The following is a 15,560-nucleotide window of genomic DNA, read 5'->3' as shown; positions in this document are numbered from 1 at the left end:
CCTGGGGAGTGAGCATGACTATGCCAAAGAAGTCAAAGACTTTTTGGTTCCTGCGTGCAGGTGAACGCGCACATGTCTACATGTGCCGTGGGCAGGTCAGCCCGGCCTGCTGAGCTGTGGATGTGTGTCAAACACTTTGACGGAGCCTGCTCAGCATCTCTGAAGTAGGCCGAGGGGCCTCCTGTCCACAATACAGCAAGAGACTGCACCAGGTCTGTCTCATTGACAAAGAGGACAGTGATCTGATTATTTGTGTTTGGTCGAGTCCTTCAAATGCAAAAAAAAAAAAAAAAAAAAAAGGTGTGCAAAGATACAAGAGACATGGCACGTATACCACTATGTTGGATGTTGAGTAAAGTGATTCATAAAAACACACAAAAATAAGTTCAGTTAGTAATAGGAAAATACTTTATTGATCTCTAGTCAGAAATTGAGTCACAGTAAAGCTGAGTACAGTTGCTCCATCCTAGATTAAAATAGAGAAATTCTGTGAATAAATACTGTAAAAACTGTGAAAATTATGTTTGCCAGTGGTAAAACAACTCTCAAGATGTGGCACTCAAGGATCCAAACACATAGACACCACATCAACTACAGAATTATACACTACAAAAGACAGATTAAATAAAACATCCATTACATGCATGCTCCAACTACACATTTATGCTCTTAGTCCCGGTGCTCCAGCACATTGTAGCTTTATGCTGCTTAGTTTTTATCTTTTAAAAAAGAAAAGTGGCGACTTAATGGTCATTTCTGTTCAGCAAGGTCTTTTTTGTTCATACCACCATTTCAAAGTAAAAGCACTTAAATGTGCAACAAGTCCAAATAAGAGCTTAGAAGCGGCACTTAAAAGCTACACAAGTCTAATTATTCTGAACGCAGACCTATTGTTACACTTGGAAAAAGGGAACACTCATTTTCTTTCTCTCTCTCTCTCTCTCTCTCTGGATTAAACTTTATCACACTGAATCAGATTTATGTATGTACATCATACGTTACTGAAATAGACGTCCCTGGTGGGATCATAGGAGTATATTGGTCTGATGTTGAGGGATGTAAAATGTTGCTTTCAAGTTAAGTTTGTAATGCAGTAAATAAGAGCACATAAGAGGCATTTTAAAAACAGTAAATGTTATTATATAAAGTTGTGTTTGTGGCATTCAAAACTCTGACAGCAAAGAAGCCATGTCAACTCTAATGGAAAAACTAACAAGGCATTTTTTTAAAAGTTCTAAATAATTTCCATAAAAATCTAAAGTTTCTTTATAGTGCTAAAATTAATTCATAAAAACACACATTGCTGCCTTCAAGTTCTGTTTGGACTACAGTGAATAAGACTTAAGCTGCTGCACTTAAGAGGCCCATCATATCAGTAAATATGACTTAAATGGGTTTTTCTATGATACTACAATTACCAAGATGTGATAAAGACTTTATGTCAACTACAAACAGGTCCTATTTGAAATGTTTGAACTCAAAGAAGGAGGAGAACTTGACGTGAGTCTAATCACACTGCTGCTTACTGATACACTGTGAGAGACATTTAGTCATTTATACCTCTTTGACATGCACTTCTTAATCACACTGAATCTGATTTGGACGTGTATAATGACGTGACATCTGCGCACAAACAAGCATTTGTCTCCACATGTACATTTTGGCTGCTACCGGACAAAATAAATCACTACTGTCAGTACCATGCGCAGTATATTTCACATAATTTCAGCTCTTTATTGAAACTTTATGATGTCAACCCAACACAAAATACAGTTCTGTTAGTTTGAAGAGTTTTGTAATGACTCACTGAACCACTGACAGACTGCTGCTTTTTAGGTGTAAGTAACCATTGAGACTGACAACCATGGATTATTATGCTGCATTTAATTGGCTTCCAACCTTTTAAATGGGTATATGGGTTTTTAAAGATGCATGTGTGCATTCGCTTTAGATATAATACTTTAGCAAGATCAGTAACTTCTTAGCTGATACCTTTCGACTTGTCTGTGCTCTGCTCCCTGAAGGCCATGAATGTATTTATAGACTGTGAAAACTGAAGAAATGTCATGTATAAGCTGCACTGAATCTGGTCTTTAACAAATATAGAGTAACAAAGCTTTCTTTTGCATCAGCGATGGTATTTTCTGCATGTTGGGTTCAGTCGATATGGTTTGAGATTAGGGAAGGAACAGTCAAAATATGAGGCCAGAGGCCTTCCACTGCTTTGTCTAGTGCATAGACAGTATGTGGACACTGCAATATTCCCCACTGTGCACATGCAGATCGCATATGTCTGGCCGTTGTCTGTTACTATCGCTTGAATGCCCCTTACACATGCATGTAAGCGCGTGCACAGGCACTCACGTGCAACGCCGTCACCGACACCTCCTCCTATCTCCCTTTATCCCCTATGCACAGCTATCTTTCCACCTCACACATACTGCACCCCCCCACCTACCCACCCACCACCACCACCACCATTCCATAATATTCATGGGTCGTCCATTCCCTCTGCCCCCTCCCCCCATGCGCACACAGCTCACCGCCCACTCCGCTGCCCCCCCACTTCCCTGCCTGACAACACCACCGCCCGCCATCCCATAATATTCATGCACACGCTCCGCACACATTCATACACAGCAGTGCATTCAGCCCTTTGTTGGCAGAGATGCCTGAGCAATGTGAGCGTGCTCATGCACAGCAGTCATGTTTCTGCCTGCTATGATTATTCCATCCGCACTCAGACTGCTGAGGCAGGTAGCCCTCAAGTGCAGCGAAGTAACAAAGCAAAAGGTGGTGGGTCACATTTCTATCTCATACTGACCTTGGGTGGAAATGCATTCATGAAGTCCAGTGTCACCCTGAGGCAACCATCTCTGAATGAGGCCTGTCATCCATACCATGGTCAGCATTAGTGGACACATGTGAGATCAATTTAGAGTTGCCCCACCTCACAGCAGAGTGTCTCAAAGTCTGCTGCTGCTGCTGCCTCCCACTATAAATGCAAGTCATCTCAACGTATATGTCATGCTGAAGCTTTAACAAGCATCTCTTTAGGCTCTGCAACCTGGCTACAGTCAATCAGTACAGGACCATTTCAGCATGATAAAATGTCCACAAAATGGGGGAAAGATAAAGATAAAAAAAGAGGGCAAGTTATTTACGAGAGAGGGGTGAAGGGATGAGCATAACAGAGGCGCCGGACATGACAGTGGCCAGCTCATCACCATGGCGTTGCTGTGGGAGACAGCGGAAGACGTCACTTGGAGAAACAGGGGACACAAAGGAGGAATACGACATGAGGAGGACAAAAAAAGGAGGGAAGGGGGCCTACAAGAAACCTGTCTATGCAGATATAGACAGTGGAAAGTGTGTGTGCGTGTGAGAGAAAGGATGTGTGGATCGGGTGACCATTTACTCAGGAACTGAGTGTCAGAGGGTTCAGGTAAATGGGCCACCAAATCCTGGACGGGGACTGCGACAGAGTCTGCAAATGTTTGGTTCCAGTGCCGCACTGATCACACACATCATCCGATTCAACAAATGAGCCCTTAAGAGCAGTAAATAAGCTTCATCAGGTGTGACAAGGCTGTAGCACAACCTTTTTCACTTTACCGGCCTCTGGGAAAATAAATGTTTCAGAAGTTCAATTTATTCATCCATTAAATTAAGAAAATTATGGTGCTCCCATCTAATCAGCCAAAACTGATTACAAAAGATACAAATAACACCCATGAAATAAAGGCATAGATAAAAATAAAAAATAAAAAAGCATAAAACTAACAAATACAAAAGGCATTAACTACAATTTTGGTCAAAATGAAGTTCTAACAGAATCCAAACAAAAGGTAAAAATGATTATGTAACAGAAATGTGTAATTCTTATAATATAAATGTGTGTTTTTGCTCCAGTGACTGCTTCTCCCTAGTTAAAGCTTGTTGTTAAGATAGTTAGCTGTAAAGCTAAAAGTAATTTACCTAATTCCTTTGACCTGTCTAATGTATAAATGTATTTAAAATATAAAACATACACATAATGTATGCAATATATTTATTTACTAGCACTTAAATGTGCAACAAGTCCAAATAAGAGCTTAGAAGCGCTTACATGCATATTCCACTGCAAAGAACCATTCACACAACAGTGTAAAATTAGGATTTAAAATTAAAGTTTACATCCTCCTCACAAATTTGTAGTTGTGTCACATCCTGTATAGAATACAAGAGAAATAATGCTCTGTGACAGCTCTTACAGCTAAGAGAGACACAAACTGGCAATAATTAAAATTAGACCTGCAGCACATTTTTTATATACAGATAAAACAATGTATTGCAGTTCTAGTATTTTCCTTCTTGTTAATATAAAGTACCATTCTTAGAAATGCCAATATAAGAGATCATTGGCTAAACAGAAAGCGACAAAAGGAGAGAACACTACCAAATAAACTGTAAAAAAGTGCACTTAAGTTGAATAACTATGATCACATAGTATGCATTATTTGCAGAAAATAAAGATTAATCAAGCAATATAGTTTCTACATTATACTGTGTGTTCCTCAGTGCTAGCATAAATTAATAAAACATTGTACAGAGTATTTCAGGTTTCACTCTCAACTATTAAATCCACACAAATAATGTAATTCAATTTTTTTCTCATATCTCACAAACCTGCTTTGTTATTCTTTACTGCTTTTTCCTAACCCCGGTGTAACACTCTCTTCTTCCCCTCCTATCTCGTGATTTATTTGCCTCAGTTCCAATATTTGTCGGCAGTGTGTTTTCTTCCCCTTGTCTAAATGTCACCCCTTCTTCTAAGACAATATAGGGAGTGGGAGAGAGGGAGAACGAGAGGGCAAATGCGGGGGAGATAGAGAAAGGGGAGGAGGAGGGGGTTACTCGTAAAATGAGCAACAAAGTTTGGGAAAATTAAACATTAGGTAAGACACTTTTTCACATGCATATACATACATGGAAATAGAAATGCTGTGTCATAGTTTTTGATGTGAAGACACCTGACGGATCAATATTCCTGCTTGAGTGTTTCTATAGAGGAAACAAAAGGCTTCAGTTTGTGTTGTCATTTAGTGTTTCTCAGCAGCAAATACACTCCAGCAGACACTTTAACATGCACAGATGAAAAAAAACAACATACTTATACACACACTTATATAATGACATTATCTCCAGGGTCTGAGTTCTCAAGCCAAACAAACACAATAAAAGCATACTTACACTTGTAATACTTACGTAGTGCAACTATTATCCTTTCCAAAGCCTCATCCTCCTCCCCCTCCTCTTCCTCCTCCCTCGGCATCACTCCACACCCTGGATTACGCCGTCCACTCTCTCCCACCCTCATTCCCTACCTCCTTTATAACCCATCACTCCCATCTTGCTGCTCTCACTCATTCTTGCTGTTTCAACCTGGAATGGACACATTTGTTTTCTTGGGAACGAATCAGAGTATTTTCTGACACAATGTTTTTTTGCAAAGATTGAATTTTACTAGTTCTTCTGGATTTTTTTCTAAAGTTTTTTTGGGGGTTAGATTCTGCTAATATGTTGAGTTAAATTGGGACATGTGGACTTATTTTTGTGTCTAAAGGATGAGTTTTGGTTGCAGTTCATTAAACATTGCACTGAGCATGCTTTTGCTGTCACTGACAGCAGAGGAAGAAACCAATGAGCAATTTTATTGATTGAAATTGGGATTCAGTTTCAATTTGTTCAACTCAATATCAAAAAAGAAGGATAACTGGATATCACAGGGTTATGAACTGGTAAGAATTTGTGTTATTTTTGCAAAACTTACTGTGTGTACAGCTTTAGAGAAGCATTTATTATTCAAACATTATTTAAGGGTGATCAACTACTCCAGCAGTGTTTTTGTCTCTGACCTGTTAACTTTGTCTTTTCCACAGATATGCGGGGATCATCCCCAGACTCAGGGCCAGAAACATAAACCAACACCACGGCAAACAAACAGGCAGATCACTTCAACTGTGGAGACGGGCAGCGTGCTGTCCAAAGACCAACCTGACGCACGGAGACGGACAGACAGACGGACAGTCTGATGCCAACTGTCTCCACTGTCAATCTCACAGCACCACTCCTCCTCCTGTTGCTATGGGCAACCCACCCCACCATGGCAACCAACTGGCTGTAAGTCTAGCGTGCGAGGGAGGAAGAGAAAGAGGGAGTTTGTTTGTCATGCTATAACTTTTAAAAGATGGTGACATGTCTCTAAATCTCTTTCAGTCGCTCCCCTCTCTTTCTTTGTCTCACTCCTGGTGACCTTTTCTCTTTTCTTTCTCTCTGCCTTCACTGTGTCTTCTCTGTCTTCTCTGCCTGGTCTTCCCCTTGTTTCCATCCTCTCTAAAACTCTGCCCAGTCGTTACCTCTTCATCCTTTTTGTACCCTCTTTTCTCTTCTTCATGTGCTTTTCCTCCCCTTTTCTTCACTATGCAGCCTCTCTTTCTGCCCCCTTGCCCATTAACGTCCCTTTCCAAACCTGATCTGAGTCACTGATACCACTCCCTACTTTCTGTGTCCCAGCTCCCTGGCGAGGCTGCCTCGCTCCAGGCCTGTGTCCGGTGCAGCCCCATGTGCGCGGCTGAGGGGGCTGACCCCAGGGCAGGTGGGGGTGTGCAGGGCGCGAGGGGAGGTCATGGAGTCTGTACGCAAGGCAGCCGAGATGGTCATAGAAGAGGTATGGTCAGAGGGCAAAGAGTCTCAGGGTCATGACCTGCAGGCATCACTTGCCTCAGAACACAGACTAATTTCATAACACTATCATTATCAGCATTACCAGAGTGTATTGGACTTGATAAATTTTACATGAGAGCCCTGTATCTCACTGTTATGCGTGTCACTGTCTAACTCAGTGCCAGCACCAGTTCAGGAATCGCCGCTGGAACTGTTCCACCACCCCACGTGGGATCAATGTATTTGGCAGAGTCATGAACCAAGGTATCTTTACATTGAAAATATGTCCTGGAGTATTATCTGCTGTTAAAATCCGTACATTAGTCGACTCACACATGCGCATCTCTAATTTGGATTCAGGGACTCGTGAGGCTGCCTTTGTGCACGCTCTGTCCTCAGCAGCCATGGCAGTGGCTGTGACCCGAGCTTGCACCCGGGGGGAGCTGGAGAGGTGTGGCTGTGACAGGAAGGTCAGGGGAGTCAGCCCCGAGGGTGAGCTCTGAATCCACTGTATGAAAATGCAACATAAAAACATGCACAAAAAAATGCTGCTACACTGATGTCTGTGTGTTAAAACGTTCATGTATGAAGTACTAACGTCCACATCCCAGGATGTGATGACACAGCAGGTATTTATCCATCAGCTGTCACAGGTAAAACACCCGTGCTGTGAAAATACTGATTAGATTGTGTTCACAAGTGCAATACATGTGAAAGACTGACAGATAGCAGTGTAGCAGCTGCTTCTCCTTCGTGTGATCCAGTGTTAGATTTACCGTTAGGCATCTTTTAAAGTTTCAAATTCAAATGAGCAGTTGTTTAAAGGATGCAGCTGTCTCTCCATCGACAGGTTTCCAGTGGTCAGGGTGCAGTGACAACCTGTCCTATGGTGTGGCTTTCTCCCAAACATTTGTGGATGAACCAGAACGGGCCAAGGGGCTGTCAGCAGGGCGACCACTCATGAACCTCCATAACAACGAGGCTGGTCGAAAGGTTGGTGGTGATCTCCCACAATATCTCACTTAACTTTGTCATCAGCACCTCTTATATTTACTACCCTCTCATCCTTAGGCCATCCTTCACAACATGCAGGTGGAATGTAAGTGTCATGGCGTCTCCGGCTCCTGTGAGTTGAGGACCTGCTGGAAAGTTATGCCTCCATTCAGGCGTGTCGGCGTTGTGCTCAAGGAACGCTTTGATGGAGCCACAGAGGTATCAGAGTACGCCACAACTTTCTATGAAACCTTAAATATTCCCAGGCTGTCAAGCTCTCTCAACATCATCTCTCTCTTAGGTTCGCCTGACTCGTATTGGATCTAGAACAGCCCTGCTCCCCCGTGACCCCCAGGTCAAACCCCCTGCTGCCAGAGACCTTCTGTACCTTGCGCCCTCCCCAGATTTCTGCCATCTCGACCCTGACAACGGTATCCCTGGGACCGCCGGTCGGAGATGTAACGGTAAGATTAACGCCATCTCACAGGGAGACAACCCAGTAAACATATCAGTCAAATTAATGACAGTGAACTGATGTTGCTCTCTTCTACAAACACACTCAGGAACCTCTCGGCTGGCACCGGATGGCTGCGAGCTGGTGTGCTGCGGGCCGGGGTATAGAGCGGGCCGGGCTGAAGTGGTTCAGCGCTGCTCCTGCAAGTTTTCCTGGTGCTGCTCAGTCCGCTGCCAGCAGTGCAAAAACACAGTCACCATTCACACGTGCCGAGTCTAAGAGGGCTCAAATAAGACCAAACCGCCTGAGCAGAAAGACAGACAAACAAACAAACCACTAGACAGACACTCGTGAACAGAAGACGGGCTTAGGAAGACAAGTTTTTCAATAATTAATTCACAACTTTAGCATCAAATTATGTTTAAAATGCTTAATTTAACTCATTTACAGCTGAAGCAGTGAGGCTAGGGTTAAGTTTGAGAAAACTGTCGTAAAAGCTTCAAAGTTAGAGCACATATAGAAACAGTAAGTACGGAACAAACAAAAATGACCTTTAGACACAGACAGATGGGCTGGACTGACATGCATGCACACACACATACATACATGAACACACTGACAAAGCTTTTAAAGCTGAACTTAACCAGAACTAACAGGGAAACATCGCAGCACATATTTGTTTCAACTAGCAAGTCTTTGAACATTGACAGTATTTATGTCTTCTTCTCTTTTTTGGTTTATTTATTTTATATATCCAAGCCTTTGCTTCACTTCAGTCTCCAGCAGCAACATGTTAAATAGCAAAAATAACTTCTACTTACATCAGTGTCTGTCTTGTGTTTTGTCCCTCACCTTCATGTGAAACTTCTGCATGTTCCTGCACAAGCTGTGCTTTTAGGTCTGTTCAAAAAAAATCTAATAAATTCAGTAGTTTTTATCCAAAATATGCGTTTCTTGAGTTTCTTTTTGACCGGACGGGTGTAAAATCTTATTAATCACATAGTTTACCTAAAAATATAAAGGTCCCCTGTGGAGTTTTTTTTAACACTGGAGGTCCTACAGAGCAATGTTATGTCATGTTTTAAAGCTGCATTTCCAGGCTGCACATGAGCAAACATGCGTAGTTTGGAAACGTTTATAGGTTAATTTTCTTTTATATCTGTACAGATTTTTATATTATGTTTAAATGGTTTTCAACAACATCCACTCAGGAGATGTTAGACACATTTATAGTGACTGCAGAGGGTGGTAGAGCAAGTGCATGCCAGCTGTAAACACAGATTGACTTGCACCAGCAAAAGGAAAAAGGACTGCTAGCTGTATTTTAGTGAGAAACACTGAATGTAAACATACAGTTTACGTTTATGAACAGCTGTACGTTCATAAGAAAAACTCCACACCTTTCCTATGAACTATCTCTATTATGTTTTGTCGCACACGCAGCATTCTCCCTCAAACATAACAAACAAAATAATGGCTACTTTCCGTGTCATTAAACCATTTTATTAAAAATATCCTGTGATTACAAACACCCAGAATTTTACTAGCAAAGGTTAACCTCTCAGTCTGTATCAAGATTCAGATCTATTTAAAATATTACAACTTAATTTGTTATATTATCAATCGCTCAAAGTTGGTAGTCTAGCAATAAAAACAAAACAAAAAAAAATCTTGATAAAACAAAAACTCAAGTTTCAAAATGAATAACTGCTAAAAAAAAATAATCCCCAAAACAGAGTCACAGAATTAATACAATATACACAAAAGAAGAATAAAATAGAAATTTGTGAGTCAACTGAAGACGGGAAATTGATAAAAATGCACTTGGCCTCCCCAGTAGTCTCTGGGAACTGGAAGAAAATAACCATTACAGACATCTACCTTTGTTTGGAGTGACAGTAAATCTCTTGTGCTTTCATTATTCAATCCAAACAGGCCCGAAAAGAAAGCAAATAGAGCACCTCTTAACATTAAGTTGCCCCTTCAAATGTACTAACACAAGTTGACTAAAAACTCAATGTTAAAGGTGTTTCGCCATTTATATTCCCCTATACAGAAAGTATAATACAGAGGAGGCCGAACGCAACTAAATAAAAGAATCTTTCTTTGTTTTTTTTGTTTGTTTTTTTAAATGGAGCGACAGTGACAGGCAGGGGGGGCCCGCCCCACCTGAATATTTGTAGAGAAAACACTGCAATTTTTTAATATCTCTCAGAAAAGGAGATAGGTGACACTTACCGCATTTACTGCATGCTGAAGTTTTGCTCACTCAGCCTCTTTCAAAGTTTATTTTGAAGGCACAATCAGTGTACACGTGTATTAGAATAAGCCTCAATGGCACTGTACCTCCCCTTCCCCTTTTGCTTTGTCCTTTTTTTTTTCATTTTTTTTTTTCATAATGGCCATTGATCTTTCTGTTGCTTTCTTTCGCCCCACCTATTTCTTACACCGTCATATTTCTCACTGTTGTTGTTCATCTATAGCAGAACGCACTTTCTCTTGGTTTTGGTCTCAGGAGGCTCCAAGGCAGCCAGGATGGCCTCGTCAAACACATTCTTAAGCCCTCGCTGGTTGAACAAAAACAGAAAACAAGAGTAAAAGTTAGAATACTGTCTGCTTTCGTTGCCCGATTTAACAAATAAAACAGTTTGCTGAAAAGGCCCATACCTGTGTCAGAGCAGAGCACTCCACATATTTGACAGCCTTGAGCTCACGGGCCAGCTTCTCTCCACTCTCAGGATATAGGGGGCGCTGTTTGTTCTTTGCCAGCTTCTCAATCGTGTTGCTGTCTTCCCGCAGGTCCACTTGTGTGCCCACTAACAGGAAGGGTGTGCGTGGGCAGTGATGAGAAATCTCAGGAACCCACTGGGCAAAAGAAGATACATTATAAAGATTAAATACACATTTTCTTCCTTCCTGTCTGAAACTGAGTGCTGCAATTTTTGTTGGTACTGAACAAAATGTTCTTGTTGCTCTGAATAATGAGAAGTGTTTGAAATGTCTGATTGTTTACTGATTCTCTGATTGAATAGTTTTGTTCTCATTTGTCAAATAAAAATACTCATATTTCTCAATGCTGGAAATCAGGAGCGCAATCTAGGGTGTAGTATTTGCTCTAGTATCAAACCATTCAACACAATGCTCCACCCTTGTTATATCTGTACGTCTCACATGATTAACAGATTAATATCCAAATATCCAAATAAAGTTAATCTGCAACTTTGCTGATATAAATTTATTTTTAAGGCAAAAACATTTTCCTTGTTCCAGCATCTGAAATGAAAGGATGTGCCACCTTTTGTGTCAAATAAGAGTGAACTGATTTTAGGTTTCTGACTGGACAAAACATTTTATTTGATGTCACCTGGGTTTTCTTTTTACGAATTATAATTAATCATCTACTTGAGAAAACAATTAGCCGATTATTCAATAATGACAATAACCCGAAGTCTACATGTCTGTCCAACCAGCATTTGAGATACTGTTTCTTCCTTAGTGACCAAATGATTTATAAACTGACCTTCTCTTTGACGTTTTCAAATGATGAAGGTGAGACGACGGAGAAACATACAAGGAACACATCTGTCTGTGGATAGCTGAGAGGACGCAGCCTGTCGTAATCCTCCTGACCTGTAAACAACAACAAATAAAAAGTGAAACAGGGACATCTTTAAAATGTATTTTAGAGTAACACAAATAACAGAAGAGCGAGAGACTTTCAAAGACATTCATGTTACCTGCTGTGTCAAATAGGCCGAGTGTATAGGGCTCTCCCCCAATCATCACTGTCACTGCATAATTGTCAAAAACCTGAAAAAAAAAAGATAAATAATTTTACAAAAACAAAAACGCAGCATGTTTGATTGCTTTGTATTTCAGCCATGTAGCAATATTAAAAGAGTGGCAACTTTTTTAAACATGACTCAGTCTTTCCTAAATCCTCTTACCGTAGGCACATATTCTGAGGGGAACTTGTTGGTCGTGTAGGAGATCAGTAAACAGGTCTTTCCTACTGCACCGTCCCCTACCACTACACATTTTATAGTCTGCATCTGCAGGGATGAAGAGAAAATAAGGAACATCAAAAGACTGTCAGCAAACAGAGTATACCACAGGGGAAGTAATATCTATTAAGTATGGCCTTGCAAACATAAACATGAAGAATGGCCGAACAGATAATTTTGAGGTAAAGTTAGACAAGCGACAACATTAAAATGCTTCTTATAAATGTTACATATTATAATTTCTTTATCCACTGCATTTATTTGACAGCTTTGCTAAATATTTTTCAGTTTATACATAAGTAACACATTATTAGATACACCTCAGTTCTACAATAAATGATTTAAAACCTTCACAAAGGTTATAATGTTCAGGGCACTGATTCAACTTTACGGTCATTTTGGAGAATGTAGTTTGAACTGTACTACATTACACAGGAGGTGTTTCTGTTTCTGCCCTAATTATTATAAATACACTGAACAAAATAACAGTGTTTATTTTAGCAGTGTGTAAGCGTGGTTGGTAACAAAGATAGCTAATTAACTTATTGAGACCAAAAAATAAACCAATGAACTATAACTAGATTAGTGTATTTATTTTAACCAAAGATGTTGAAATATGAGATATAACCAGACATAATATAAAACACAAACAAACCTGGGATAGTCTGTATCTGCATAATGCTGATAGACTATAGTTAAAACAAACAATTAACACGCGTGGTTCAGCTGAGTCATATTGATGATACAAAATGGGACAAAATGTTTGTCTTTGTCACAGAAAGGCTCTCAGATTGTAATGAAAGTATTAATTAATGTTTTATCACACACAGGTGTGCCGGAAAGACTAACTAGTTATATATTAAAGGTTTATTATTCATTAAAACACACAGACAGAGCTAGTATTTGTTGTAAAATAACACACATGTGTGTTATTTGACTGATAATGTTGTAAAACTAAAATATATAAAATAAGTACAACTCTTTATTTATTTGTCATTAATTTTGGACTCAAGTTGCACTCCTCTTCTCTCCTCTTTAATTGTATATAGTTTGTTTTTCTTAATCTCTAGTTGTAATTTCTTATTTCTATTTATTTACTTTTTTTTAGAAAATATGGTTTAGTTGTATTTCAAGATTCAAGAGATGTATTGTCATTTGCGAGTAAAAACACACACATAATTTATACAGCAATTAAATTGTTATTTTGGCATCTCCCTTTACACACAACAACAACAATAAGAAAACAAAATGCACAACACAATAATAGAAAAATAAGGGTAAAAATTTTTTATTAAATATAGTTTAAAGTGCAGATTTTTATTTGTAAAAATCTTAGCATATGTTTAATTAAAATCCACATTTATTTAAATTTTTAATGTAGGTTTAGTGTGTCTTGTGCTGCTGCTAGATGCTTGAATTTCCCTCTGGATCAATAAAGTATCTATCTATCTATCTATCTATCTATCTATCTATCTATCTATCTATCTATCTATCTATCCATACAGTTTTTAAGTGCTCTCGCTTGATTTTAAGTATTTCCATGCTCTGGTACATGTATATATATAAATATATATATATTAGTCGTGCTGTACTTGTTATTACATGTACATGCCAACGATTATTGATGACAGTGACTCACTTCCGCATAGACTACATTAGCAGAGATGTTACATGTGAAGGCCTGTGAGGCCAACGTGAATAAAGACGCGGATACTGACCCAACACTTCCCCTAAATAATCCTTCATCGGACAAACTAAAAGGCTGAGAACAAAACAACAAACCGAGCAGTTTAATCCGAGCCTGGCTGAAGCTGTGTTGCTTATTAATTGATCGCATTAGCTCAGATTGATAAATCCTGATAAACTGTCATTGTTACAGCAGTTAGCTCACCTGCTAAAGCAGGTAAGAGGTCAGAAACTAAAGAAAACTGTCGTCGGTCAGTGACAGTTCATTAAACTTCATTACACAGATTTATTTTAGCCAACACTGAATTCAGCCTGCTGGCTAGGAAACTTCCACATAACGCGCATTTAGGAGAAAAACAAACAAACAAACAGGGATTTCACCTCAGTACAAACTTAATAATGTCACGCCGGCTCTGTCACATGTGTCTCCCGGTGTGATGAAGCATTAAGAGTTATTTCAGGATGTTTTTCTCACTCTACTCACCGTTTTTCTTCACACAGGTTAGGCGTTGGTTACATCCGGGTTTGAGGGTCGAATTACTTTTGGCGCAGGCGCGGATCAGACGAGCCGCCGTCACAGCTCCGGAATAGAAACACCTCCACCTGCTGGATAGAGAGGGACAGAGAGCTATCTATCTATCTATCTATCTATCTATCTATCTATCTATCTATCTGTCTGTCTGTCTGTCTGTCTGTCTGTCTGTCTGTCTGTCGAGTTGATTTCATTCGTTTTCTCCAGATCTTGAATCAAATGTTGAATTTGAGATCTTAAGATAATTAATAAAAATAAAAATAGATGTTTTTGTTTTTTTTATCTTTCAAGACTGTATCTGTGTTTTGCATTGATCAACTTGTCCATTCTCCAACATGAGCTGATCTCTGCCTCCCGTAATTGTCTTGTAGTGTTTCATAAAAGACCTAGATCTTTGTCTTGTAGGAGCTGTTAAATGCAACACCCTATAACGTCCTAATGAGGACAGTGCTAGTATCATTTGTAAAAATAAATAAAAAATACAGTTTGTTATCTGCTGCAGATTTATTATAAATAAGCTTTTGGGCTATTTCCAGGAAGAAAAACAACCTTATTTATCATTTAAAATGTATTTAACCTACATCTTATCTATATTTTATAACATTAAAATGTTTCAGTTTACCACTTGACAGTTTTCTCTCTCTCTCCATGAGAGGTGTGAGAACAGTTCCTGTGAAATAACACTGCAGCAGTAAAGTATGTACATAATAGCGCAACAAGCACTGTGCAAATGTACATAATATCCTTTTGCTCACAGTTTAAGCAGACTGCATACTGTAAATATATTCACAGTGTGCACAAAACCACCTCTGTGTATAGAGTTAATTATTATTCATACAATATTTCTTTGCACTTCTATACACTCCCACACTACTAATACTAGCTATATGTTTAAATTTACATTTATTTTTTAGGTCGTTGTTGAGCTACTGATAACCACAGTAAATTTCAAGTTTGTGAAATCAACCAAATTATCATGAACTGACCCGAATCCTTGGGGATCCCCCTCTTAGGGTCTTGGTCACCAGTTTCCCAGTTAGTAATCCAGCCTTGATAGGCCCTTTTAATGGGAGATGTTTTGATGGTGTAAAATAATGACATAATTGTATTTAATTACTTCAATTCAAGTATATACAAGTATTTGAGAAGTGTCATTGTATATGAACATACTATATAAGTAGGATGA

General features: G+C 39.4%; 2 protein-coding genes across 3 annotated transcripts; one reads left to right on the top strand and one right to left on the bottom strand.

Moving 5' to 3' along the window:
- Positions 1 to 4,444: 4,444 nt before the first annotated feature.
- On the top strand, positions 4,445 to 9,821 carry wnt4b (wingless-type MMTV integration site family, member 4b). Its single transcript, XM_010747798.3, has 9 exons — positions 4,445 to 5,780; positions 5,922 to 6,162; positions 6,556 to 6,709; positions 6,885 to 6,969; positions 7,066 to 7,197; positions 7,556 to 7,698; positions 7,777 to 7,917; positions 8,000 to 8,162; positions 8,262 to 9,821. Exons 2-9 carry the CDS (start codon positions 6,074 to 6,076, stop codon positions 8,429 to 8,431), a joined length of 1,077 nt encoding a protein of 358 aa, XP_010746100.1. The 5' UTR covers positions 4,445 to 5,780; positions 5,922 to 6,073; the 3' UTR covers positions 8,432 to 9,821.
- A 643-nt stretch (positions 9,822 to 10,464) lies between these two features.
- On the bottom strand, positions 10,465 to 14,452 carry cdc42l (cell division cycle 42, like). 2 transcript variants are annotated; one of them, XM_010747796.3, is made up of 6 exons: positions 14,327 to 14,452; positions 12,100 to 12,204; positions 11,890 to 11,962; positions 11,673 to 11,782; positions 10,820 to 11,017; positions 10,465 to 10,719 (listed from the first exon to the last, which is right to left on the bottom strand). In XM_010747796.3, the coding sequence occupies exons 2-6, from the start codon at positions 12,202 to 12,204 to the stop codon at positions 10,630 to 10,632; spliced, it is 576 nt and encodes a 191-aa protein (XP_010746098.1). In that variant the 5' UTR covers positions 14,327 to 14,452; the 3' UTR covers positions 10,465 to 10,629. The 2 variants fall into 2 exon arrangements, with proteins under 2 accessions (XP_010746098.1, XP_010746099.1); XM_010747797.3 differs by having other exon boundaries at positions 14,224 to 14,366.
- Between the last annotated feature and the right edge of the window lie 1,108 nt (positions 14,453 to 15,560).

The sequence above is a fragment of the Larimichthys crocea genome, chromosome XVI (assembly GCF_000972845.2).
Source record: "Larimichthys crocea isolate SSNF chromosome XVI, L_crocea_2.0, whole genome shotgun sequence".
In the NCBI taxonomy this organism is placed as follows: Eukaryota; Metazoa; Chordata; class Actinopteri; family Sciaenidae; genus Larimichthys; species Larimichthys crocea.
Note: the sequence above shows the minus strand (reverse complement) of the source record. Positions and strands in the feature narration are given on the sequence as shown.

Excerpts from the sequence above, each read along its gene's own strand:
- wnt4b (XM_010747798.3), top strand. The coding sequence starts at position 6,074 with ATGCCAACTGTCTCCACTGTCAATCTCACAGCACCACTCCTCCTCCTG. Across the intron at positions 7,699-7,776 it reads ACAACGAGGCTGGTCGAAAG|GCCATCCTTCACAACATGCA; the intron begins GTTGGTGGTGAT and ends TCTCATCCTTAG. Across the intron at positions 7,918-7,999 it reads GCTTTGATGGAGCCACAGAG|GTTCGCCTGACTCGTATTGG; the intron begins GTATCAGAGTAC and ends TCTCTCTCTTAG.
- cdc42l (XM_010747796.3), bottom strand. The coding sequence starts at position 12,204 with ATGCAGACTATAAAATGTGTAGTGGTAGGGGACGGTGCAGTAGGAAAG. Across the intron at positions 11,963-12,099 it reads CCTCAGAATATGTGCCTACG|GTTTTTGACAATTATGCAGT; the intron begins GTAAGAGGATTT and ends TTTTTTTTTCAG. Across the intron at positions 11,783-11,889 it reads CGGCCTATTTGACACAGCAG|GTCAGGAGGATTACGACAGG; the intron begins GTAACATGAATG and ends TGTTGTTTACAG.